Source organism: Zootoca vivipara, chromosome 4 (genome assembly GCF_963506605.1).
Source record: "Zootoca vivipara chromosome 4, rZooViv1.1, whole genome shotgun sequence".
Lineage (NCBI taxonomy): Eukaryota > Metazoa > Chordata > Lepidosauria > Squamata > Lacertidae > Zootoca > Zootoca vivipara.
In genome coordinates, this window is record NC_083279.1 from 90,386,630 (window position 1) to 90,414,276 (window position 27,647).

The 27,647-nt window shown below is 45.8% G+C and overlaps 2 protein-coding genes across 2 annotated transcripts in view; both read right to left on the reverse strand.

Annotated features, from left to right (window-relative positions):
- CCDC81 (coiled-coil domain containing 81) overlaps positions 1 to 18,838 on the reverse strand; it is a 32,388-nt gene extending 13,550 nt beyond the window's left edge. The window contains exons 1-9 of the mRNA XM_035115908.2: positions 18,238 to 18,838; positions 13,029 to 13,090; positions 12,097 to 12,253; positions 10,787 to 11,043; positions 9,270 to 9,355; positions 8,070 to 8,161; positions 7,192 to 7,309; positions 2,725 to 2,854; positions 576 to 722 (exon numbers count right to left, since the gene is read on the reverse strand). Of these exons, the coding sequence (XP_034971799.2) occupies positions 576 to 722; positions 2,725 to 2,854; positions 7,192 to 7,309; positions 8,070 to 8,161; positions 9,270 to 9,355; positions 10,787 to 11,043; positions 12,097 to 12,253; positions 13,029 to 13,090; positions 18,238 to 18,316 (1,128 nt within the window). The 5' untranslated portion in view covers positions 18,317 to 18,838. The remainder of the gene's footprint in view (positions 1 to 575; positions 723 to 2,724; positions 2,855 to 7,191; positions 7,310 to 8,069; positions 8,162 to 9,269; positions 9,356 to 10,786; positions 11,044 to 12,096; positions 12,254 to 13,028; positions 13,091 to 18,237) is intronic.
- Positions 18,839 to 21,460: 2,622 nt separating this feature from the next.
- Positions 21,461 to 27,555, reverse strand: HIKESHI (heat shock protein nuclear import factor hikeshi). Its single transcript, XM_035115909.2, has 5 exons — positions 27,356 to 27,555; positions 26,198 to 26,435; positions 24,567 to 24,718; positions 22,309 to 22,427; positions 21,461 to 21,904 (listed from the first exon to the last, which is right to left on the reverse strand). Exons 1-5 carry the CDS (start codon positions 27,518 to 27,520, stop codon positions 21,850 to 21,852), a joined length of 729 nt encoding a protein of 242 aa, XP_034971800.2. The 5' UTR covers positions 27,521 to 27,555; the 3' UTR covers positions 21,461 to 21,849.
- Between the last annotated feature and the right edge of the window lie 92 nt (positions 27,556 to 27,647).

Sequence of the window (27,647 nt, forward strand, 5' to 3'; positions counted from 1 at the left end):
TCATGAAAATTCATCAGCATCTTAGAGGGGTCCTCTCCGACAGCAAACAGGTGTGCTTGCAGTTTTGACAAATATGCACATTTCTGCAAGCCATTCTCCCTAATACAATGCATTTTCATATGCTACTGTCACTAATTTTTGCATTTTCATGCCTGATTTCCTCTTAATACAGGCATTTCTGCACGTTTGAAACCATCCTCAGCAGAGCAAGTACAGTGGTACCTCGCTAGACGAATGCCCTGCTAGACGAATTTTTCGCTAGACGAATGGGTTTTGCGATCGGAGGTTGCCTCGCAAGACGAATTCATTTTGTGAAAAATTCGTATAGTGAATCGCGGTTTCCCATAGGAATGCATTGAAATTCAATTAATGCGTTCCTATGGGGGGGGGAATTTCAATGCATTCCTATGGGATTCTCAAGACAAATTTTTCGCAAAACGAATTGACTCACAGAACGAATTAAATTCGTCTTGCGAGGCACCACTGTATCCCTTTTCTTGTTCAAAAGATCTGCCCCCCCTTTTTAATTAGAAGAAGAAGAAAAGGATGTTGCTTTTATTTTTGTGCCACCTTACCAGCTGCCTCTGAAAGGCTTCATGATCCTTTAGGGCCTGATACTGTGCCAACATCCTGTCTTCTTCCTTCTCTTTCTTCCTCTTGTCTTCACCCGTGTAAAAAGGCATGCTCCTCTGAGCACGCTGCATGCACAAGTAGCACATTTCCTGGGAATGCATATAGTACAAGGCACAGAGGCATTATTGATTTGAAGGCTTGATTTGGCCACATTTAGCTTGTCGACTCCAATGTTCAGAAAGTACCAGACCATAATTTGGCATGATGAGAATAAGCCGCAGCAAGCCTTGGGCTCTCACTCTCTCCTTTCCCTCCTCCTCCTCCAGTGTGGCTGTGGAAGAGGAGTTTAGAAGCTTTTGCTTCCGGTTTCCATTAACCGCAGTTTAGTGTGTTGATTAAACCAGCAAACTGTGGTCACCTTTAACTATGAGTCCTTTTAAACAATGAAAGCAGGAAGATCATTTACCTATTCTCTGAAGGGGCTAAATATCCTTAAACCTGTGGTTTTCAACCAGTATGCCATGGAACTCTGGGGTGCCTTGAATGAGGGTCAGGGTTGCCACGGGCAACACTGGCCTCTGTCCCTCTTTCCTTCCCTCTCTTCCTCTGATGCCGTCTTGTGTCTCTGCCTCCCAAAGGCTTGCACAACTGTTTGTTGCAGCAGCAGACCTGGCTACAAGCTCTCCTCTGGAGATGGACAGGGGGTGCTTCCCAGGCCCCTGGGGGGCAGTGCAAAGAGGCACCTCTCTTTGGGGTTGGGAGGCAGCTCAGAGACCAAGGGCAGTAGCTGTGGCTGCCCAGAGGACTCCTAAGGAGAGGGGAGAAGAGAGGAGGCTGAGGGACCACTCCACAACAGAGGGTGTCCAAAAAGGGGTGAGGGGCTGCCGGCTCTGCAGGCAAGGAGTGACAAAACTGGGTTCCTGAACCCCACAGGGGTGCCACAGAAAGAATGTCATTAGTCAAGGGAGCCATGGACCCAAAAAGTATGAAAACCTCTGCTTTAAAAACCTAATGCTCCTCTGTTTGCCTCTGACTTGAGTTCGTCAGAAATGTAGGCAGAAAGAGAGTTTCAAAAATTAAAATTTATAAATGCCAGTGGCTTTCAGTAGATCCAACCTGACCTGGCACAACTACACCTTGTCCATTATGGAGAGAAGGGTGTCTCTGGTGGCAGATTTGAGGGTAACGTTAGAGGGCCTGCAAATGCTCAATTATTATATTTTCATCAGAGTAAACCACACAAATAATAAAACAGAAAGGGTTGTGGAGGAGTGTTGTTGGGCTGTTTCTAGCACTGGAACAGCTATAGGGAAAACTTTACAGCCTGAGGGCCGCGCTTTCTTTCTGGGCAGACTTCTAGGGGCTACAAGAGGTCTTCAGAGACAACCCCAGGTTTAACACATTGCAGTAGTCCAGTCCAGTCGTTCTTGCAGCAAAAAGGAAATGCCACAACAAGTGCATACCACAAGAAATGCAGTAGTGTCTGAGTTGCCCAAAGATGCACACAATCGTATTCAAAATATGCACCCTGGGGCGGTGGTTTTGGAAATGCAGGGCTGGAACACCTCTCAGCCACAACCTTGCTAAATCCACACTTCCCCAGTAGGTACAAAAGCGCCAAGGTGGGCTCTTTGGCCTTGCGCATGCTTTGTACGCAACCGTGCGCATCACCCCTCATGCCCCCACCAAAGCACCACCAGAGATGTTAGGAACTAGGACAAAACAGGATTGCATCCCCGACATCCCGCCCTCCCAAATCTATCTAGGAAAAACAAGCATAAATTTTGCTCCAGGCAATTTTGCACAGGCAAAAGCTATTGTATGTTCAGCATTTAAACACAGATCTGCTCCTTGCTTGTGTAAAAAGGCTCTTTTCAGGTAGATTCAATGACTAGAGCATGCCCAGAAAGGCAAAAGAAATGGCATATGTAAGAAATGTGCATTACAGGGTCCTCGGACTGCAGGCATGGCTAATCTGTGGACCTCCATATGTTGCAGGGCTATAATTCCTATGCCAGTGTGTATATATAAGCAATGGGACAATATGGATCACAGGCTGCCGGCTGCCAACTTCCATCCCCTACCAAAAGCCATGCCTATTTGGCCCTGCACAGATATAGATGAAAAAGGAGGAAAAGCTACGTATTATACCTGGCCTGCCCTACCATGATCTTGACAAACGGGGGATGGAGTCCGGGGTCTGAGGGCAGGAATTTTGGCGGGGCTGGCTTCTTGCTCTGTCTTCGGGGCTTCGTGAATGGGCGTTGTTGTCGGTCCTTGCCTGGAGAACACAAAAACATGGCCAGCAGGAGTTTTATGCATGCCAAACACAGGACTGTGTCTCTGGAGAAGACGAGAGTGTCTGTCCTGTCTCCCGCCTTGACAGTGGGGTCGGAAGTTGGACGAACTTAACTTGAATGTGGCTCAATCCCAAGCAAACTCGGGGGCATTGAGTAAGGATTTTGGCTCCCATTGTGCTAACACGCTGCCCTCACTATCCTTAGAGGGATCTGCTCATTTTAGGAGCTTTGGACTGTGCCAGACGGAGGGGGGGGGGCTCCCTTTAAGTCCCAACAGGATTATAATCACCCGTTCCATTATACATACAGTGGTACCTTGGGTTGCAGACGCTTCAGGTTACAGACGCTTCAGATTACAGACTCCGCTAACCCAGAAATAGTACCTCAGGTTAAGAACTTTTCTTCAAGATGAGAACAGAAATCGTACGGCGGCGGCAGCAGCAGCGGGAGGCCCCATTAGCTAAAGTGGTACCTCAGGTTAAGAACAGTTTCAGGTTAAGAACGGACTTCCAGAATGAATTAAGTTCTTAACCTGAGGTACCACTGTAATGGCAGTACCCCCGAGTGGGGTGAGCTGTTGAGGTGGAACTTAAGGTCACCTCTGGAAGGGGAATATTGCATAGCCAAGAATCATGGGAATGTGAGCGTGGGGAATAGCATCCGCAAATGGACTTTTGCACGGGTCCAAGACTGTGCCACTTGTGAACCGATCAGTTGTGCTAGATATCAGGACAAGTGGAACAGCACAGCAGTTAGGCTCCCTAACAACACATGGATCAAATGTACCCCTAACAGACCCACAGGTGCAAGCATCATCTATCTTGACCTGCCAATCCCACAATTCCAGGGGAGCTGCAAAGTCTCGAGGGAGAAGCCTCAGGTTCACCTGAAGCAAGTGTCATGGGTTTGTTTGTTTTTAGGGCATATTCTGAAGCAAGGAACTTGTTTGCCACCTTTGATATGCCCAGCCTGAGTTCTCAAAGGTCCTGAGAGCATTCTTAGGACTTGCTGGGATTCTGCAAGGATTGGATACCAGAAATGAGGGGGAAAGCAAAACCCCTTTACAACACATTAACCAAAAATGGTTACCGGGTTGAAAATGGACTATAGAAATGAAGAAGAAGAAAAAGCCTTTGAAGAGCGAAGAAGAAGAAGAAGAAGAAGAAGAAGAAGAAGAAGAAGAAGAAGAAGAAGAAGAAGAAGAAGAAGAAGAAGAAGAAGAAGAGGAGGAGGAGGAGGAGGAGGAGGAGGAGGAGGAGGAGGAGGAGGAGGAGGAGGAGGAGTTTGGATTTGATACCCCGCTTTATCACTACCCGAAGGAGTCTCAAAGCGGCTAACATTCTCCTTTCCCTTCCTCTCCCACAACAAACACTCTGTGAGGTGAGTGGGGCTGAGAGACTTCAAAGAAGTGTGACTAGCCCAAGGTCACCCAGCAGCTGCATGTGGAGGAATCATAGAATCATAGAATCATAGAGTTGGAAGAGACCACAAGGGCCATCCAGTCCAACCCCCTGCCAAGCAGGAAACACCATCAAAGCAGGAGTGGAGACACGAACCGGGTTCCCCAGATTACGAGTCTACCCCTCTTAACCACTACACCACACTGACATCCCTAGCTGAACCATCAGCGTTGGCACTGCCCAGTCCCTTCAAGAGCAGTCTATGCCTGGGACCTCCTTCCCCTGAAGAGAAGGGTAGGATCACAACAGCAGGCGTGCTAAACACCATTATCTAAATAAACAGAATGCAAAGCGGGCAAGTTGAAATTCTATCGGCCTCCTCATCTTTGGTGCCATCTGTTGTGTGCAACATTATAATCAGCTTCCCTTGCGAAGAAGATGCCTCTATGTTAACCCACAAATAATGGAAGAGGTCTCTGGTTTATCTCCTCCAATTTCCCTCGGCCCTGAACAAAGGATCTCTTCCAGTTAAGGACAAAAGTTCTCCTACATCTTTAATTGCTGGCTAATCCATTTTTCAGTGGCTTCGGAGAGCAACTGTTGGCCTCTCACACAATGCCTCAGACGAGCCCTTAAAACATTTTAAAAGCCTTTCAGCGCAAAGGACTTTGACCTTGTCGAAACCAAAACAGTGTCTTGTCATCAAGAGGAAGGATAGAATTTGTCCCCGGTGGAGAAAGAAGATCCTGAGTCTCTTCCAATTATACTATGTTGTTCAGCTGCACAATAGCTGCTGCAGAGAGCATATGGGGAGGGAAGAGCAAAGTCAGGAGAAAACCAGAGCAGACTATGGTTGCATTGAGAGGGTGAACTGCACCCCACAGAACATCTTGCACAATATGGAAGGTTTTTGTGACTTGGTGAGGAGATGCAAACTCCTCGTCTGAATCAACAATAGCAGTAGACTGAATCCCTGTGGGCCAAACTAGATAGGAGTGCAAATGGGGCTCCAACCCTGCATTTCTGTATTTTGGAGACTGCTGCGGGGAGGGAAGCACTTGTAGGCTGAAATCACTGGGCAGGAGGCAGCTGCTTAACCCTTTCTGCATCTCTCAATTCTCTCCTGCAAATGAAACCCTGGCAGCTAAACAAAAAGCAACCAAGGTGCAGAATCATAAACGGTCCCAGCAATATAAATGGGGCGGATTTGCAGGGGAGAACCAGTGGGCGTTGCAGGGTTTAAGAACCCGTTCCAGTTCAAACTTTGCCACCAAATCCCAGTTCTGGAGGCAGATTGCTTTGAGCCAACTTTCTGACTCGATTGTATATTAAAATTGCTAGAGATTCCATGGACTCCACTGCCACTCTTCTTTTAAAAAAGTATTGCAACATGCATGGCAGGGAGAGGGAGAGGGCAAGGGCAAAACATTTGAAGACACTGTCCATCTGAGCTGGGCCACTATCTCAGACAGAAAACCAACCAAACACCTCTTGACCCTGAAGATTATCTTATTTAAAGTGCACAGGAAAATGAAGAGATGGGACAATTCCAGCCAAACATTCAGGCCACCCTGAATGTTGAAATCTTACAGCAGGCTTTCCCTACCTGCTCTCCAGGTATTTTTGGCTACAACTCCCATCAGTGCCAGTCAGGATGGCCATGGGTCCCTGGAGATGGAGCTGCAGTTCAACAACATCTGGAGGGCACACAGTTGTGGCAGTTGTGATACAGGCAGGGATTCCATCAATGGGGTTTCCGAAAAGAATTACACATCACTTGGGAAGACAGGCGAATGAATGCCAGTGTGCCGGAAGAAGCAAAGATCCCCAGTGTTGAAGTAATGGCTCTTCAACATCAACTTTGTTGGTCTGGTCATGTTGTGCCTGATGATCATCTTCCAAAGCAACTACTCTACTCCGAACTTAACAATGGAAAGCATAATGCTGGTGGTCAACAAAAGAGGTTCAAAGACTCTCTCAAGGCAAATCTTTAAAAATGTAGTATAAACACCGACAACTGGGAAACACTGGCCTGCAAGCGCTCCAATTGGAGAACAGCCTTTACCAAAGGGTGTCATGGGCTTTGAAGATGCTTGAACTCAGGATGAAAGGGAGAAACGCGCTAAGAGGAAGGCACACTTGGCAAACCCTCACCATGATCAACTCCAGCCCAGAAACCTATGTCCCCACTGTGGAAGGACGTGTGGATCCAGAACTGGCCTCCACAGTCACCTACGGATGTACTGTTAAAGCTGTATTTATGGAAGACAATCTTACTTGGCTACGTAAAGGTAAAGGTAAAGGGACCCCTGACCATTAGGTCCAGTCGTGACCGACTCTGGGGTTGCGCACTCATCTCGCATTATTGGCCGAGGGAGCCGGCGTATAGCTTCCAGGTCATGTGGCCAGCATGACAAAGCCGCTTCTGGCAAACCAGAGCAGCACATGGAAACGCCGTTTACCTTCCCGCTGTAGCAGTTCCTATTTATCTACTTGCATTTTGACGTGCTTTCGAAGTGCTAGGTTGGCAGGAGCTTGGACCAAGCAACGGGAGCTCACCCCGTCACAGGGATTTGAACCGCCGACCTTCTGATCAGCAAGCCCTAGGCCCAGTGGTTTAACCACAGCGCCACCTGGGTCCCTTACTTGGCTACGAGTGATCGCCAAAGAAGAAAGAAGACAGGCAGGGAAGAGCAAGTGCAAGAACTGACAACCTGGACCCATATGGCCAATATGTCCTAGTTGTTTTCCCCAAAGCCTTGCTCTCTAAAGCCTGGGGCACTAGAGAGATGCAACCAATCAGAGCAAGCCAAAGGGGTAGATTGACAAGTGGTCTGAGTCCATCCTAGGCAGCTTCTTATCTTCACAGGACCAGAGAGTATGAAACCTCCCTGCTGCCTTCAGAATCAAGATCTTACCTTTGCGGAGGCAGCTTGGGCTTCAAGTTCTTCTCGTACTCTTCGGTCAAACAGACCCCTGAGACTTTGGCCGGAGAAATCAGCTGGCGAGACAGAAGGCGCTTGGGCGAGAGATTTTCTACAGGAAGGAGAGAAGCAGAAGGTTGCGTATGAATTCTGCAGAGTGAACGGAAGCAGCTTGTGAAAAATTAGCTGTGAAAAGTGCACATTGGGGGGGGGGAGAGAAGAGATTAAGGGAATGCTCCATTCTATCGCATTCATGTGAAAACCCTGCTCAACCATGGATGAAAAATGCAAACATGCACACACATAGGACAAGCATCGTGTGCAGTTTTACTTTCCCCGCAAATGTCCCGTTTAAAAACCAACCAAGTTCTGTAAGCTCTTCGGTTTATCTTGCTTACTGGTGAATAAAATTTGAAAAAGGGGGGGAAACCTAAGGGGAAAATATTTTCTCTCTTGACAAGGGAGGAGATTCGGTTGCAGAACGACGTTTGTTGGAGCATCTGACAACAAGGGGAGGCAGGGGGACGTAGACACATCTTTGCCCTTCTGTAGTGACTGCCGCTGTAAAGTATTTTTGAAAGCTGCCTCAAAAACTTTGGTTAGTAGGCTGGGTATAAATATTCCTGGAGAAATAGATAAATAGAGGGGAATGGCGTCGTCTCCCCGCAGCCCTGCAAGATGTCAAAATTTCCAGAGCTTTCCCATCTCTGCTTGAGGTCATGTCTGAGATATGCTACCCAGCCTGTTTCCAGGACAATTTTGGACATGTCCTGGTGTGGTGCAGGAGGACAGCTGCTGTAAAGACATATCCTTGCTACCCAGGAAATAAATGAAAATAAAACGGCTTACGAAAGCGAAAGCTCTTGCCCAACCTTTTTTGCTGTTTTCTTTCTCTGCCTGCCCCTTTTCCTTCCTGGTCTTCTCACCTTCTTCGGGGATGGTTCCCATCTCAACCTTACGGTGGCTGTGAGGGTGTAGACAGGGGGAACCAATCAAAACAAATGGCTTTGGGTGCCCTCTTCCACACACCCAAAAGGGGAATTGTGGGGAATTTATCATGGACTTGTAGAGCTGGAAGGGGCCCAAGAGACCTTCTAGTCCAAACCCCTGCAAAATAGGAACAGTAACGAAAGACTCCCCAGCAGGTGGCTATTCAAGATCTGCTTAAAGGAGAGTCCACCACCTCTGGGTGAGATTTAAGGTGGTGGCACCCACCAGAGGGCCCTTTGCCAAGGGCTACCTCAAACCTGGAAGCATCCCTGATACAAAGAGATGGGCTAAGGCTGAAGGGGACAGAGTTAAAAGGTTCTCAAGCAACAGGTCTGGGGCCCTCACCTGAGACTCTGGAGAGCTGCTGCCAGCCAGAGCAGACAATATTGAGCTAGATGGTCCAATAGTTTAGCAATGTGGAACTAAGCAAGCGGTAGGGTAGCAGACTTAGTAACACAGAAGGAAGATGCAGATTGGAATAATGGAATTGTAGAGTGGAAAGGGACCCCCAGCGGTCATCTAGTCCAACCCCCTTCAATGCAGGAATCTCAAGTGCCCCGTCCAATTTGAAACCATACCAGACCCTGCTTAGCTTTGCAAATGTGCTAGCAGATTGTCCTGTTCTAACCATTCATCCTATGTTATAAATCGTTCTAGTCGCTACCTCCCTTGCATTCATGTACCTGTGGTTTATTTTGTTTTAGTTCCTATTCTATGTCTGCATCTGTTCGGCATTCGTCAAATCTGCTCTAATTGAAAAGTAAAATGATACAGCCCAAGGCAGCCGGAGGGGCTTGCAATCATTATTCACCCTACAATTATTCAACTGCAATTCTCAGAAAACTGGTATTCAGAGGAATAACGTTTCTGGTGGCAGAGGCAGAACACAGCTATCATCGCTTGCAGCAACTCTTCCCCAGAAGCCAGATCATCTAGTAGTCTGGCGGCGGCGGCAGCAGCAGCAGCAGAATTTTGAACTACTTGCAATTTCCATCCCATCTCAAAAAGATCAAAACTGTTTCACAGTCACCTTAGGAGAGAGACAGGTGAAATCTACGTGCGGATCAGGTGAGTCTACCCACCTTGGAAACAAAACCACGTTACCGGTGCATGAATGTGGAAGGGTGGTTTCTTTGGCTGACAACACCGAGTCCCCTGTGCCCGGCCTCTATAACGAAAAAAAGGGGGGGGTAATTTTATTATTATTATTTCCTAAGATTTATACACTGCTTGACTGTAAAAGAAAAACAAGGAAACTCAAAGAGAATAAAACAAAACGATTGTCAGTAAAAGAGCAGAAAGCAACTTTTAAAAACCTTTTTGAAAATTAAATCGGCAAAACTAAAAACAGGTTAGAACGCACATCAACATTCGGCTCATCTGGGTAGCCTTGTCTAAACAAAAATGTTTTTAGTGGGTGCTGGAAAACAGGCAGGGAGTTCTGACGTCTAGGTGCTGCTACACTAAAAGATTGGTTTCTTACAAATGTGGAACAGGTATTGTGTGGTACCTGTAGCAGGGCCAGTTCCGCAGATCAAAGCACTCAGGTGAGCACATTTGGGGCAAGATGATCTTGCAAGTAAACTGGTCCCAAGTTGTTAAGGGCTTTGTATACTAATAGCAACACCTTGAATTTGGCTTGGTGGCAAATTGGCAACCAGTGTAGACCTCTGAGCACAGGTGTCCTATGCTGGCAAGGCCTCGTTCCTATCAGCAATTATGCTGCAGCATCCTACCCTGTCTGTAGCTTCTGGATCAAGTGGAAGGGAAGCCCCACATAGAGCACATTGCAGCCACTGAGTCTTGAAGGAACCATGAGCAGCACATCTTTAAACTATGGAACCTGATCCTACAGAAGGTGGTGATGGCCACCGAATTGGACAGCTTTCGAGGAGGATTAGACAAATTTATGGAGGGGGGGTTATCAATGGCTTCTAGCCCTGATGGCTGAGCTGTGCTTCCACAGTCGGAGGCAGCAATGCTTCTGAATACCAGCTGCTGGAAACTATAGGAAGGCAGAGGGCTCTGGTGCTCGAATCCTGCCTGCAGATTACCCAGGGGATTACCCAGTTGGCCACTGTGAGAACTGGATGCTGGACTAGATGGGCCATTGGCCTGATCCACCAGGCTCTCTTAGGAGGAACGGGTGACTCGTCTCACTTTCAGGCCGAGGGAGCTGGTGTTTGTCCACAGACAGTTTTCTGGGTCATGTGGCCAGCATGACTAAACCGCTTCTGGCGCAACAGAACACCACGACGGAAACCAGAGTGCACAGAAACACCGTTCACCTTCCTGCGGCAGCAGTACCTATTTATCTGTTTGCACTGGTGTGCTTTCGAACTGCTAGGTTGGCAGGAGTTGGGACAGAGCAATGGGAGCTCAATCCGTTGTGGGGTTTCAAACCGCCGACCTTCCGATCGGCAAGCCCAAGAGGCTCAGTGGTTTAGACCACAGCACTACTTTCGCCCCCTTGCATTATCAGCACCACACTCTAAACAATGAAACTGCCTCAAATGCAATAATTATTTATTATTACGAAAAGGTGAAATATGAGACCGGAACGACGTCCAGGCCCAGAAGGAAACGATGACCAACGTACGTTTGTAAGCGCCTTCAGGAGATTCCCACTCCCATCCATGGCGCGAAGGAAGTCTTTGTAAAACTTCATTTTCACCCTGTTGTCCCGGATCACCAGGACACCAATCCCTTTGAAGGTGAACTCAACCGTCTGCTTGGTGGCGATGGACCGCGAGAAAGACAGCAGTGTCTCTCGGACACATCCTTCCACGGTCTCCCTGTTGAAAGGGCCCTCCAGGGATAACACTATGAAATTTAGCGGAACAATTGGGATATCACCTAGAGGAGGGCAGCAGGAAAAGAATCAGTGAAAAGAGAAATCATCTGAACAGGAAGCAAGATTATGTCCATCCTAAGGGCCATTTGCCAGTGGTGGGCGGGGTGACAGGCAAAAGTAGGCGGAGCAACAAATGTAAATGTTACCTTTGTACAAGAGGCTAGTTTTTTATATATACTTCTCTATCCTCTGTTCAGACAAGCGAGAGGCACTCTACCCAGGAAGAGACACTCAAAGTGTGAAACAAGGGCCAGTGAGGAGACTGTGGGGCCTGGGGATAGTTCTGAGGGCCAAACAGAAAGGCCTGAAGGACTACAGTTGAACCCCCAATTCTGCAATGCATCATATGAGTAAAATGTTAGAACACTAATAGCTTGTTCACACATTTCTCTCAGTCAAAATCTTTTTTTCTCCCTCATCTTGGCCCATTGGTGGAGAAGAGAGATGTGGCCCCCAAGCCTCTCCACCTGGCCCGTTTGATTCATAGACCAGGCTCCCTTCACAGGCCACACCTCTCACTGGCCTTGCCCCGAACCTTCCTGAAGTACCTTTCCCTTGCTGGAATGTGTCCCTGAACCGCAATGGCGGTGCCTCTTCCTTACCTGAAACATAAAGCCCAATATTTTTGCAGCCTACTGTACAAAGGTAAGAGTCATACCTCTTACCATCTCCACTTTTGCCCCTGGCACCAATCACCACTGGTATATGCTGACCCTTCACTCTACTCTCCCCATCCCATATCAAAAATCTAATTGTAAAACTGCTCTGGGTACTGTGCTCACCTGTGTTGGTGATGGCACTAGTGCTAGCCAATAGGTGCTCACCACAACCAGCTTTTCCCTGGCTCAGACCATTAACTATGAAATACAACTGCCCTGTGTTCCGAGGGCAAAAACTAGTTTCTGCTTCCCATTCTTTCCACAACTCTGCTGGCATCCTCAGCGCTGCTGCATTTTCGCTCCATAATATTATGTGTTATGTTGGTTGCACACCTCAAAATGTACACTGCACACATGGGCATGGAGGAAAGCACACACCGCAACCCCATTTCTTACCGGGAGTGTGTATTTTGGTAAACTTCAGCCCATGGATCTGCGCAAGTTTCTCAGACAGAAGGAACACAGGCCGCTGTATGAGGATGTATTTGTTATTTCCGACTTCAAGCTTCTGTCTCAAGAAGGAGAATGTCCCCAACCCTGGTATTAAGACACCCTGAAAAAAGAAGGCACAGCTGAACTACTGTAATGGTTTAGAACATGAGCTATGAACTGGACGTCCCCAGTTCAAATCTTAGATTGGATCAAACATTAGGCAAGCCATACCCCACACCCACAAATTTGGAAGAAGACCTTATCTGATTGGGAGACCTGCTTAGCATTCAGAAGGTTATTGGTTCAATCCTGGGCATTTCTAGGTAGGGCTGGCAACTTCGAGAGTAGTTGCGAGACAGTGTAGATAGCGCTGAGAACTAGATGGGTTCACCTTATAGGATTGTTGGAAGGGCTCTGGACATGAAAGCCCAATTTGCACCATCAAATCACAATATGCATGGGCTTTGTACACCTGACTGCAACCCTTCTGCTCCTCCACTTGCAAGAGTATTAACCATAACTTCCCATTAGGTGAGAACCAGGAAACTATGGTTAGCGGCTTCCAAACAAGCCAGGATATGAAGCCATGTTTTCGAGTGCGTTTCTGAACCCAACAAGATTGAAAGCCATTTGTTCAGTTCTGGCACCTCTCAGATGGCCGCCATTGCTCTTCTAAGAGAATGAGGGAGGTACTCTTTGTGACTTCCCACGCCTCTTTTCCCAGAAAATAGCACTGCCTCCAACAGGGATTCACCTTCTGTGAGCATGTTCACACCAAACATCAGCAAAAAAGGAGAATTTATCTGCACGCACTCTGCCTGCTTTGACCAGAATGCAGAAATGCACAAATCATTCAAAACAAGCATTTAAGCAAAAGAACAAACAGGAAGTCCCACCTTATTCATGGAAAGTTGCTTTTCAACGAATTCCGAAACAGTGCCCCAAATACCGAGGATATCTGAAATGCAAAGAAATACAGAGTTATCCTGCGTCTTGTTGTTGTTTTAATCATTTTTATTGGGTGTTTCTTCCCTCTTATAACAATATCTGCAATCATCACATTACATTCAAATTTCGATTTCCCCCTTCCCTACTGACTTCCCTCAACTTCCACCCCTGGTTTATTACATCTCATATTACAATCTGCTATTTGTATATACTTCCATATTGTCATACTATTATAGTTCTTGCTGTTTATAAATAAAATTGCAAATGTTTATTTAAATCCTGCCAATGACTCTTAAGTTTTTTTGTTGTTTCTGCAAGTATGATGTAAAGGGTTCCCATTTTTTTTCAAAGTCACTATTATCTTTTTCATGTAATCTGTTGTCTGGGCACCACAGTTCAAGAAGGAAACTGACAAGCTGGAACGTGTCCAGAGGAGGGCAACCAAAATGGTCAAAGGCCTGGAAACGATGCCTTATGAGGAACGGCTTAGGGAGCTGGGTATGTTTAGCTTGGAGAAGAGAAGGTTAAGGGGTGATATGATAGCCATGTTCAAATATATAAAAGGATGTCATATAGAGGAGGGAGAAAGATTGTTTTCTGCTGCTCCAGAGAAGCGGACACGGAGCAATGGATTCAAACTACAAGAAAGAAGATTCCACCTAAACATTAGGAAGAACTTCCTGACAGTAAGAGCTGTTCGGCAGTGGAATTTGCTACCAAGGAGTGTGGTGGAGTCTCCTCCTTTGGAGGTCTTTAAGCAGAGGCTTGACAGCCACCTGTCAGGGATGTTTTGATGGTGTTTCCTGCTTGGCAGGGGGTTGGACTGGATGGCCCTTGTAGTCTCTTCCAACTCTATGATTCTATGATTCAATGATTCTATGGTCTGTTAACTTTGCCAACTCTGCATAGTTCATCAGTTTCTTTTGCCATTGTTCCTTTGATGATATTTCTCCAGTCTTCCAGTTCTGTGCTATCAAAATTCTTGCTGCTGTCATCGCATACATAAACAATGTTCATTTTTCTTTCAGTAATTGTCCCAAAATTCCTATCATCAAAGCTTCTGGTTGTTGTTGTTGTTGTTGTTTGTAAAGGTCATTTTAAACATTTTTTTCAATTCATTATATATCATTTCCCAAAAGATTTGGACATTCCTACACTCTTACCACATATGATAAAAGGTACCTTCCCCTATCCTGCGTCGTGTTAATGCCCTTGTCCCATAAAGGGAAAGCAAAGGAAGGAAGAAACCACAGGCTATTAGGCATTTGCATCTGGAATAGCCAACGTGGTGCCCACGGGTGTCAAACACAAGGCCCGGGGGCCTAATCCGGCCCGCCAGACCTCGTCATGTGGCCCGCGTAGCCGCCGCCAATAGCCACTGACAGTAGTTCTGGAGCCTGCGATTGGCCGAGGATAAAAACCGGGGGCGGGGCTGCAGGCGGAGGCCGGGGCGCTGGAGCCGCGCTGACGGCCTTGGCCAGCGAATTTCAATTTCGAATGAGGCTGAGGGAGGCGGTGGCACAGCGGCCAGACGGGGAAGTGAGATGCAGGAGGAGGAGGAGGAAGCCCGTTGAGGAGGTAGGAAAGCCCTACAGGCGCCGCCGGCAAAGTTTGTGCCAGGACGGAGCAGCGCTGGATTTTTTTTTTTGCGGGCTTTGCTGTTGTCTCCGAGAGCGAGTGAGGTGGCACTGGGGAGCTGCCGCCCGCCGCTTCCCTTCCTCTCCTCGGCTGCATCCGGGAGGTGGGCGAGCGAGCGGGCGAAAGGGACGCGGAGTGAGCCTGAGGGGGAAATAGGTGAAGCGAAACAGCCGCTCTCTTGATGGAGCTGGGTTTCTCTTCCCTCTTCCCCCGTTTTCTCCTCATAGACACTCGGGAGGGTGCCTGGCTTTTGCTCTGCCCCCCACCCCCGAGCTGCCCTTTGGCTTCTCAGTTCCAGCGGAGCTGCTCCCGGGGGGCGGCCGGGAGGGAGGCGGCGATGACGGCACGGGTTCCTGCTCTTCCCGCTCTGCCGCCGCCTCCTCTCAGCCCCTCATGATGTAGGGCTCCAGATGGAGTTGCCTCGCGGTTTGAGTAGGTGGGAGGGGAAATTTTTTTTGGGGGGGGGGAGGTTTTCAAGCCTCCTCTGCCTGCAGTCCCGGTAGGGAGAGGCGGCGGCGAAGACAACAACAGTGCGGGTGGGGGGAAGAGCAGCTCTGAGGCGAAGATGCACGTCCGCTGGGGCTGCCGCCGCCTTCCTCCTTGGGAAATCCGCTGCCCTCCCTCAGCACGAGGGGAAGGGACTCTGGCACTGAGGAGGGAGGATGGAAAAGCAAAGCAGGGAGTTGGCGCTGCACCGCATGTTCCTGCCCCTCTCCAAAGCATGGGGTGGGTTGTAGCGTGTGGCTTCCTGCCTAGCGGGGTTTGGGTGTGCGCAGGGCGGGAGAGGGAAGCCCTCTTTCCATCTGCAGGTTTTTAATCCCAGCAGTGGCTTTCTCCTTCCTGCCGAAGGTTTAGTTGAGCCCCCCCCCCCTGGAAGCCGTCGATCCCCACCTTTTGTTCAAATTTCCCTCGTTTACATCCCCTCCCACACACGTGCCACGACGCAGGAATGTGATCTGCGTGGGGGCGGGAATGAGCTTACATTATTACAAAAAACAGTAATAATTGAATGCAGTGACAATAATTTATGATAATAAAGAGTGGACACATAGTCCTACAGACATAACCGGCCCTTTGAGGGTGACCAAACTGCTGATGCGGCCCCCGATGAATTTGAGTTTGACACCCCTGCCTCAAGGGATGTTTGGCCTATAAGTCCCATCACTCCTTACTGTAGTGGCTCCTCACTTTTCCAGACAGTGAGAAGCCATTTCCACTTCCCTTTTCCAACTAATATTAGACTGATATGTCAGCAATAGAACAGAACACTGTGTTACCTCAACAACTCTCTTGCCTTGAATGGAGTCAGCAATTTTGCAGTGGAATACTTTACATGCAGTGCTGCAAAAGGCCCTTACTGAGATTTTGCAAACCATGTTATAGGCAACTGAATTCAGGGCACTACATCAATGTCGAGGGCCCACTCCCTATATGTCATTTCAGTCGGGGTAAATGTATAGAAGGCAGTCAGAGATTTTATTTTCTTGGACTCCATGATCACTGCAGATGGTGACAACAGTCATGAAATTAAAAGACGCCTGATTCTTGGGAGAAAAGCAATGACAAAGCTAGACAGCATCTTAAAAAGCAGAGACATCACCTTGCCGACAAAGGTCCGTATAGTTAAAAAGCTATGGTTTCCCCAGTAATGATGTATGGAAGTGAGAAGGCCATAAAGAAGGCTGATCGCCGAAGAATTTATGCTTTTGAATTATGTTGCTGGAGGAGACTCTTGAGAGTCCCTTGGACTGCAAGAAGATCAAACCTATCCATTCTTAAGGAAATCAGCCCTGAGTGCTCACTGGAAGGACAGATCCTGAAGCTGAGGCTCCAATACCTTGGCCACCTAATGAGAAGAGAAGACTCCCTGGAAAAGACCTTGATGTTGGGAAAGATGGAGGGCACAAGAAGAAGGGGATGACAGAGGATGAGATGGTTGGACAGTGTTCTTGAAGCTACAAACATGAGTGTGACCAAACTGCGGGAGGCAGTGGAAGACACGAGTGCCTGGCGTGCTCTGGTCCATGGGGTCACGAAGAGTCGGACATGACTAAACGACTAAACAAGAAAATGTATAGGGGAACAGTACAAAGCTGTCGGATGACACCTGGAAACCAATGTGGGCCAAGGGATGGGGCCAGACCCACACATAAACATGCCTGCTCAATACATACACAAGCTGCACACACACCATTCATTTAAAGCGCATTAATTCCCCCCAAGGAATCCTGAGAACTGTAGTTTGTTAAGGTTTGTTTAGCATGCAAAAGGTCTCAGGTTCAATCCCCAGCATCTCCACCTAGCACTGGGCGAGTTCCCTTCCTTGAAACCCTGGTGAGCTGCTGCGAGTCAGTGCATGCAATACTGAGCTAGATGGGCCAGTGGTCTAACTCAGCATAAAGCAGCTTCCTGTCTTCCTAGCTAAGTTCAATTATTATGGGGAAACGGATGTTGTGAAGCGGGGGGGGGGGAGGCGGGTAATATAAGGACATAGCATTAAATGGAGTCAAACAATTGGTCCCTCTAGCTTAGTACTGTTTACAGGGTAGACTCTGGCTGGCAGCCATTCTGCAGGGTTTCAGGCAGGAGACATTTCCAGCCCCCGGGGATTGAATCTGGAGATTGAATCTGGTAGACCTGTAAAGGGGTAAAAGAGTATTGGGAAATACGTAATCCATAATGAATTGAAAAAAATGTTTAAAGGTACTCCCCCCCCCCCAAAAAAAACAGAGTCCTTTTTGTTGGGGATAATCTGATGGAAATTCCCAGATGTCAAGAAAGGTTACTTATGTATGCTACAACTGTGCCCCGCATTTTGTTAACCCAAAAATGGAAAATGAGCGAGGTCCCAACTAAAGAATGGCAACTTAAACTGATGGAATATGCGCAGCTAAACATAAAAGAACAAGAACAACATGCATTTAGAGAAGATTGGAAAATGTCTTTTGAATATATGGGGGGGAAATTGTGTACACTTGAAAACACTGGCAGCATTAAGATAAGTTCGACATAAATTTTGATGGATGCAATGATGGAATACTGAATGGTTCAGTTTATATAAAATATGTAGGGATACTTTGGCCACCTCATGAGAAGAGAAGAATCCTTGGAAAAGACCCTGATGTTGGGAAAGATTGAGGGCACAAGGAGAAGGGGACGACAGAGGACAAGATGGTTGGACAGTGTTCTCGAAGCTACGAACATGAGTTTGACCAAACTGCGGGAGGCAGTGCAAGACAGGAGTGCCTGGCGTGCTATGGTCCATGGGGTCACGAAGAGTCGGACACGACTAAACAACAACAACAACATGTATGGTATGCAAAATGAACCATGGATATAGATGTTTTAAGGATATTTAAATGAGTATTCAAAATTGTAAAAGAGAAAATGTGTGTGTGTCTATACACACACACACACACACACATTCATTCATAAAAGCAATTTGCACTGTGCAGCATATTAGCCTTGTGGTTCATTCTGAAGGCTGAACTGTGAAAACCCAGTGGAGAAACAGCTTACCTTCTGTAGTGAGCTTGGGAAGTGTAAGGAAGACGTTCCTCCCGCCCTCCAAGATCGTGGCATGGATGGTGTCCAGCATTTTCGAATCCTCTTTCCCACCTTTCTGCCTTTACCAAAGGAGGAGAGAGAGAGAGAGAGAAAGACCAAGCAGAAAGCCAGGTAGACTGGGCTGGTTTTTGGAGGTTTTCCTTGGGTGTGGGGGCGGCGGCCGTCACATAGCTCCTTCTCACTCCCTTTTATGCGCCTCTAGCCTTCAAAGCGCTGCCCATTTTCCCTCCTCTCCCGCTTTCCACCTCCGCATCAGTGCAGAAGCAAACCGATTTCTTGAGAGCGCGGAGGCGATGGCAGAAAAGGGGAAATTCGCCTGGGCGCACTGCGGCGCCTCCACAATGCAAGATGGAGGGGGCGGGGCCATGAATGGGAGGGGCGGGGCCGTCGCTAGGACGCGGGTTCCGCTCCCGGTTGCTAAGGGAGACGTCACAATAAAGGCTCTCCGCCCCGGGCGAGAGCAGCAAATTAGACACCAGGTCCTTGCAAGCTATGATGGTGCAACAAAATTACTGGTTGTTTTAGTACGGCACTATCTATTTTATTTTATTTTACTTTATATTATAAAACTCACACACCGCTTGATGGTTTTTAAAAAGGAAAAAAAACACTCATAGTGGTTTACAGAAATATAAAAATTAAATGGAGAAAAATTCACGACCATGCTTTTAAAACATGCAAAAGTTAAACTAAAAGTTAAACTGATTAAAATTTCCTCAACTTTCTAAGCACCTGGGTAGGCAAGAATGTTTTTAGCAGGTGCTGAAAAGAGTACACAGGAGGTGCTTGGCTTGATCTCAATAGGCAGAGTTCCAAAGACTTCTTGGAATTACATTTTCCAGATGTTGCAGTAGGATAACTTTTGTGTAGATTTAAAAACAATAAGTATTAGATGCTCACATAGACTAAAATTGGTTCGCAATGTAATCTCATGTCTATTATATTAGCCTTTTTGGCTTGCTCAGTGCCACTGGTTTCTTCTTTCCAGCCATATCCATGTACTATGAATGGTGTGTATTTGTATTTTAAGTACATTTTTAATAGATTGGATCAGTTGTTAAGGTTTAATATTTATATGAAAATAATGCTCAAAGCAGCTGACAAATATTTTGATTTTACAAATGAAATGCATGTTTAAAATGAAAGCAAAAAGAATCCATTGTTGCCAAGTTCATTCCAGAGTAACAGACTTGGCAGTTCTTACTGAATTAACCTCTGCTGGTGCAAGGTATGGATGCTTTTGAGTAACAGTGTATTGCATCTATGGAAAAAACTTTGTTATTAATCTGTATTCCTCAAATGTCCATAATGCTACATCAGTATAAATAGGGTCACTTTAAAAATAAAACATGCTTGACTATCTTTATTCACTCGTTTATGTTTCCTCTATGAAGTTGGAATGTCTGAAGTGGTAATAACGCGATATTTGTTTCTTTTTAAAAACACTTTATGGAAAATATTTGTTTTTCCTAGCAGTGTACATACTGGAGAAGGTAAAGAGAAAAACGCAAAATGAACCAGACCACTGCATTGCTTTAGAAAGGCAAGAGAAACAAATTACGCCCAGTTTGAAATCCTACATCAGAAATCACATCCTAACATTATAAATAATATAAACCTGCCTTACGGCTGATGGTTATTTAATAATGAAATATAGAAAAGGCATCAACAGCAATTTCTTCAGAAAATGAAGTATTGGACCCTGGGTTAAAATCACTGACAACTGGGAAACACTGGCCTGCGAGCGCTCCAGTTGGAGAACAGCCTTTAACAAAGGTGTCATGGGCTTTGAAGACACTCAAACTCAGGATGCAAGGGAGAAACGTGCTAAGAGGAAGGCACGCTTGGCAAATCCACACCGTGATCAACTCCCACTCGGAAACCAATGTCCCCACTGTGGAAGTGTGGAATTCTGGACGTGTCACTTACGGACTCATTGTTAAAACCGTGTTTATGGAAGACAATCTTACTCGGCTATGAGTGATCACCAAAGAATAAGAAAGAAGAAGTAATATTAAAATTAATTCATTTTACTCAGTCCCTTTTGGCTAAACCATCATGAGAGCAAAAATAAGTCTTCTTCTTAAAGCAACACCCTATGACTGAAAGCATGGATTTGAGAGATGCGTTAAATATTTGATACAAACACATATGTAAAGCCTGGAGGCAGTTGGAACTCCCAAGTAACACTCGACATCTAAAAAAACATTTTAGGCAGACTTATCCAGAGTAAAAAAAAATATAGATGGAAATGTGTGCAAAACAAGCTAGGGAGGATGGCTGAAAAGTCAGACTGGAACAGAAACAATGCAAGAATGCAAGGTCCATGAATGAGAAAGTACCACTTGAAAAACGATGAGACAGATCATTCTGCCTGTTGTAGCAATCATACTGTGCTGTGCTAGATGCTGCATGATTTTTAACTGTATTTATATTGCTTCTTTTATTTCTTATATAATGTATTTTAAATACACCCTGTGGAAGATACACAAGAAATGAAAGCGGCAGCAGCACATTGGATTAAAAATCAATACGGATCTTCAATGTGCCACCTGTCTTCTTCAACCACAAATCTGCAGACACTCCGTGGACTACTGGAATGAAGCTCATGGATCAGAGTTTGGCAACCCACTGGGTGACAGGTTCAGCAGGATCTGCAATGGCAACTCCTTGCAACAGCTGTTTCAGCAACCCTCCTTAAACAGGAAATTGTACCACTGACAGATCCTCTTCTCACCAGACAACCTTGAAAAAAAAAGAACCAAGATAGGTCACCAGTAGCTATGTGACCGGTTTCTCAGACAACTGTGTTTGGATGAACTCTGGGCATAGAGAAGTTATTAGTTGTAGACTCCAACAGGCAAATACATACAGACCAAGATGTTACACAGAAAGAAATTAAGTACAGAGTTCAGACACAGGCAGGGGGTTGGACTGGATGGCCCTTGTGGTCTCTTCCAACTCTATGATTCTACAATACACCAGGAGCTAATCAGATCTACTGGATAGCTCAGCTGGCTGAGCAAGGTTGCAGATTCAATCCCCATATTGGACCACTGTATATTTGGGTTGGATTAGATTATCCTCAGGGACCCTTCCAACCCTATGATTGTATGAATTTGTGAACTGTTCTATCTGAACTAAGAAAGAATTGCACAGGAAACTGTTAACAGCGTGTTTTCAAAGAGGCACAGGCGTCAGACCAAATTTTATTTGCAATTTGATGCGCACAACAGTGCCCGAGCCTAAAGCGTTAAAGAACCACCAAACAAGGACCTATTTGCTCGTTAACACGATGGAAAGAGTTTTCCGTACAATTCATAATGAGGAGCTCCTTTTGTGGTTCCACATTTTTAACTTTAAAAAAAGAAAAACGGCAATGACTTCTTTTTAGAGCTTTAATTTGTAACAAATGCCCCATAAATATTACAAAAGCTGCCCTCCCCCAATTATGCTCAGACTTTTAATTGACCCATCCAGATTTATTTTGCAGGCTCCATCTTTTGCATCTTTTAAGTTGTGACCAGTTGCCAAAGCACGCATTTGCAAGAACTTGGCTCCAGATTATGTTTTCCAAAACAAAGGATTCTGAGTTAATCTTCTTTGGAAATTCTCGTACCTAGGAGAAGAAAAAAGATAAGCACAAATAAAGTCACATAAAAACCACATTCTAGCTAATTTGCTGAGCATTATGCAATCCTTCTCCTTTGCATGCAAAGGGAAGATCACCAGGATTTTCACTGAGTCCTCTCCTCTCCAACACCTCTGGCTCTTTAACAGTTATGCTGGGTGCAATGCAATTCATTCAGGAATCCTAATTTGCATTTATCAAAAATAATTTCTAAAACATTGTGTCTGCTTTTTGTTAAATTCCTGGTCTTGCTTCTCTGGAAGCATATCACCTACTGCTATACGAAAAAGGTAACTCTTACAGTTAGAGATAATGTTACTACCGCACCATTAATTCAGTCCTACCAAGACCTTGTGTTGGTAAAGGCAGTCCTCCCCCTGCAATCTCCTTACCATTTCAAAACTACATTTGCAGGAATAAAAGCTTCTGACGGGTTGGGTGTCATTTGGGCCTGGGTGACAGCGAAGGACGAAGCGAAGTTATAAAAATTGTCTAGCATCTTTTGAGTGAACTGTAATACACAACAACAAAAGCAGTTATTTTTTTAAAAAAAGGATGTACATAATCATTTCAGTCAACCCTAGCTAGGTCCTCTATTTTGGCATTTAAACAATCATTTACAGATACAATCCCAATGAAAACGTATTACTATATTATGAGGAGGGCATCTCGTTACTGTACAAGAGTGATCTGCTCATTTGACTCATGCTGCCTCAGCAAAGGCTTCAGGACAATAGACCTGCTTCTGCACATGCCAGCAGGGAAACAAATGTAACCAGTTGCAAAAGCCAGGGAGGGGAGAGAGCGCTTTGTGTTAATAGCTTGTTCCTCCCTGAGAGAAGTTTTATGGAATATTTTATCACTGCAAGTTGTTTTTAGGTTTGCAAGCCACTTTGAGTGACACGAGTTGGGATGTTTCCTACAATATTTAATATTTTGTCACCTGCTGGGAACATCCGTTTCACCAAGCTTTATAATGGAATTAATTTGATTGAGTGTTGGCCGTTGCTTCTGTGTTTTATTCTGTTCATTTAACTGTATACAGTCACAATGTTTTTCATGAGTTGGCAGTTTATTAACACTTGTATAAACAAGAAATTGAAAGAGGAGCATTAGTTGGGAAGACAGATAGCAGATGAATAGGTAACTCTCTGTTCCAAGTGTTTCTAGGGAGTTGTCTGTCAGTACACAGAGTTGCCAACCACAGTGCTATAATGTTTTTGCAAACCGCCACCAGTTCACAAAGTGGTAAGAGAAAGGGTAAGTTTATGTGTTTATTTTAATCATCATATTACAAATTATAGATTTTCTTCAGGGCTGGGGATCTCTGTATGGTCTAATTAGACCATCTAAGGATAGTCTAATCCAGGCATGTCAAACCTGCGGCCCTCCAGATGTTTTGGACTACAATTCCCATCTTCCCCAACCACTGGTCCTGCTAGCTAGGGATCATGGGAGTTGTAGGCCAAAACATCTGGAGGGCCGCAGGTTTGACATGCCTGGTCTAATCTAAGAGTTTTTATTGTAAGTGACAAGCTAAGCCAGAAATGTTTCTACTCTACATGGTATCTTTTCCTAAAATTACTCTGATTACACATTGCAGGCTCATGCCCCACTTAATATAAAACTGCTGAATTATTAACATGCCTTTAAAAAAGCTATGTACTATATAATCCTTTACTCAGAAGTAAATCTCACTGTGTTTAATGGACTTAATCCCGAATCTCTTTTTATAATAATATATCAGTGACCTAGAGAATTATCTTAGATGAAAAGCTGTTTTGGGGGCAGAATCCCAGTTTTGCCCCATTTCAGGAGAAAGGTACCTTCTGACATTCCCAAAAGGGTTTTCAGGGACAGCTGCAAGGGAGAGGAAACTTTCCTTTTAGGAACTTCCCTTCCCTTATCATAGGATCCAGGCCAATAACCGCAGAAGAATTAGACAGATGGCCTTCTAAAAAATGAGCTTCTAAATTCTTTTAGATAACCCTTTTCACACAAAGTCGACTGCCAAGGAAGATTCTGCATACCACAGAGCATTATGGGAAATTTTATGGGTCAGGGTCAGTTTATGTTGGGATCACATGGAAGAGGGAACATGCTTGTTTTCTCCTGCTCGGGAGGGTAGGACTCAAACCAATGTCTCCAAGTTGCAAGAAAGGAGGTTTCAACTAAACATCAGGAAAACCTTTCTGACAGGAAGAGCTGTTCAGCAGTGGAACAGTCTCCCTCGGGAGGTTGTGGGCTTTCCTTTGTTGGAGGTTTTTAAGCAGAGGTTGGATGGCCACCTGTCACGGATGCTTTAGCTGAGATTCCTACATTGCAAGGGGGTTGGACCAGATGACCCTTGGGTTCCCTTCAAACTCTAAGATTCTATGATTCACTATTATTGTGAAAATAGAGGCTCTGTGCTACACATCTGCAAGTGAAGATCAGTACTGAGGATCAAGCTGTCTTCCAGGGAACATTATTGCTCTTTTCACTGAGGAACTCAGAAAACAGTTTGAATGCTGCTGCTCTGACGAGTAAGGCAATTTTTGTTAATGCCTCACTCGTCTTCATGGCATTATGTCCAATGCTCTAAGACCCATTAATGAAGAGACTATTCCGGCAATAACTGCTGAAATCAAAATCACTTGCTATTCATTACCTCTGTGAATGAATTGACTGATGATACAGCGGCACTTGCTACAGGAGTTTGCTGAGCCAAGAGTTCCAGCAGCTCCACAGAAATCCCAATCTGGGCTACAGATGGCGTTTGGGGGATATTCATCGCTCCAAACGGATGATGGCTGCCTTTCCCTAAAAGAGACAACATCACAAGTGGCCTAATGCATCAGTCCTGACCTCAGGAGAAGCACAGTTCTGAAAATGGCCCAGATTTATACAAGACTTCTTAAACACAAGTAGCATCTACCACCATCAACAAGAAAGAGAGAACACAGCCCGACAATAGAAAAGCAGTGGCGTTTTAATGCTTCAAAATCATAATCTCTATGGTACTGACATCAACAACTAACTTAAGTCAATTCAGGTAGGTAGCCATATTGGTCTGACGCAGTCAAAATATATAAAAAATAAAATTAAAAATTGTCCAGTATCACCTTAGAGACCAACTAAGTTTGTTCTTGGTATAAGCTTTCATACAGTATCTGAAAAAGTGTGCATGCACATGAAAGCTTATACCAAGAACAAACTTAGTTGGTCTCTAAGGTGCTACTGGACAATTTATTTTTATTTTTTTATATATTTTAATTAAGTCAATTCATTTCAGTTGGTCTACTTGGAGGATGCTGTATCTAACTAAGATATGTTCAGAGTACAACAAGTGAAATGAATTAAGTTAGCCACTGATGTCAACACTGTAGTTCTACTTTTGAGTATCTTAGCTGCATTTACTCCAATACTTTGGCCACCTCGTGAGAAGAGAAGATTCCCTGGAAAAGACCCTGATGTTGAGGGCACAAGGAGAAGGGGACGACAGAGGACAAGATGGTTGGACAGTGTTCTTGAAGCTACCAACATGAGTCTGACCAAACAGCGGGAGGCAGTGGAAGACAGGAGTGCCTGGCGTGCTCTGGTCCATGGGGTCACGAAGAGTCAGACACGACTAAACGACTAAACAACAAGCTGCATAAAATGGTTGCTTCAAGAAAGGAACCCTCTCTGGCAACAGAGGGCACACACCACTACCCCAAAGAAGACAACTAGGAGGACAGCTTGAAGCACAGAGGGTGGTTCTGGGTTCTCTCTTCCTGCATCTTTCAGACCCAGAATACATGATTTTAGTGCCAACTCTGGCAGAGTCCCACAGAACAACTTTTGAGTAGGGTGAGGCAGCTCTGGCCAAGGAACTCTCCACCCCCTACAGGCAAACGCTTACATAGAAACAAAAACCAGTCACAAAGGCTGAAAGGTCAACAATACTGCCTCTACCCACTTCCACAGAATCTGAGGTACAAACAAAGGGATTTTTATATCTCTCTCTCTCTTCCCCTGCTGTCAGTTCTCCCGTTGAGGGCCTCAGATGATGGCTCCCATGTATGAGCCAAGGCACAAACAAGGAACATGGAGCCCATTTTGTCAATCACAACAGCTGGGCAGAGAAGAAGGGGGTTCAAGAGCCCTTTGCCTGTGCCTCAGAGAAAAGAGATGGGACTAACCACTATGCTGTGGACCACAAGGGAAAGTGAAGGCTGAAGTGTTGCTTCTGGCTACCAGTCACCTATCTCTACAGCAAACCCCTTCCCAGGCTTTAATGGTTGCGTTCAACGTTCTTACCCGATTTCAGACTGGAAATTTTGAAGATGGCACTTGGTTTTTCATTTGTGACAAAGCCCAGGAGCTGCCACACTGCCAGCCCGTTCTCATCGGGGTAGCAGAAGTAGACAGACCCACCCATTCCCTCTGGGAAGGGAACGGTCCCCAGCATGAAGACCACCACGTGGTTGATGCTGTCATAGTTGGGCAAGTCAAACACAAACTTGTCTTCTGCCACCTGCTGTGCAACCGTTTGCACCTACAAAAGAAGAGCAGGGAATGAAGCATGGATTTGAGCTACCAACATACCCACTGCCAGCCTGCAGTGGAATTAAAACTCCTTCCAGGAAAAACGAAGGATGCATTGAAATGGAGACTGTGCAGAAAAAGACAAAGCAGTGTGCCAAACAACTCTTCTACTATCTGTTCTCTGCAGGTGAGGACCTCTTGCAGATACTGTACCATCATAGCAGGAGGTCCATTCTGCACAAGATAGGAATTTCACCTTTCCGGTTATGCCACCTATCCTTTGGAATTCCCTCCTGTTAAACATTAGACAAGGCGCTGTCTCTGTTGTCTGTCTGTCACCTACTGAAGAGCTTTCTTATTCAGCAAGCTTTTTAAAGCACAGATCTTTTCCAACCTGCATCTGTACTGGAATTGTTTTTAGATGTTTCAGTTGTTTTATTGCTTGTATTTTTGCTGCTGTCCATTGAGAGTTGCCATTGTATTTATTTATTTATTAAAAATACAATTTTAAATGGGGGAAAAATATGCTGCCCGGTTAATTAGAAGCACTTTTTTCATTGACCAAAATATTTTTACTCAGTTAATGCAATCCATTAAACACTGCAGGCCTAGTTTTGTGCAACTAGTTTTAATCTGTTTTAGTCTATTGCAGTTTTAACCTGCATATTTTAAATCATGGTCTTACTTTTTCTTTTTTTTAAAAAGTGCTTTAATTGTTTTATCCCATTTGTTGACCACTGTTGAGGTTTTCCCCCTACAATCAAGTGGTATATAGATTATACCACTATATACCACCGTAGAAACCCCAAGTGCCCTCCCGTTCCCATAGCAACCCCCTTCCCCCCCTCTCCCCATCGTTTCCATAGAGACCCGGCAGCAAGGGGCCCCCGCCCACTCCGTCCTGCGCTGCCGGACGCGATCGCCACTCACCAGCCTACCCGCGACCAAGCAGCCAAACATGGCGCAGGGGGCTCCGCTCGCCGCTTCCTCGAAAGCCACGATCGGCCCAGGCGACCACCCCGGTGGGCCCTCCGCGCCACCGCCCGCCCGCCCGCCGAAGCTCATCCGGGGCAAACGGAAGGAAATGATTGGCATAGGGATAGGCTGGCATTCTTGCGCGTGTGTGGGGGATTTCAGGCATCCCGGTGGAGGACTACGTGTTCCAGTGCGCCGCGCTCGAACGTTCAGCGAAGCGGAGGACGCTGGGAAATGTAGTCTTGCA

Coding starts and splice junctions, on each gene's coding strand:
- HIKESHI (XM_035115909.2), bottom strand. CDS start 27,520: ATGCCAATCATTTCCTTCCGTTTGCCCCGGATGAGCTTCGGCGGGCGG. Junction 26,436..27,355: donor GCTTGGTCGCGGGTAGGCTG/GTGAGTGGCGAT, acceptor CTTCTTTTGTAG/GTGCAAACGGTTGCACAGCA. Junction 21,905..22,308: donor GCAAATGTAGTTTTGAAATG/GTAAGGAGATTG, acceptor TTCTTCTCCTAG/GTACGAGAATTTCCAAAGAA.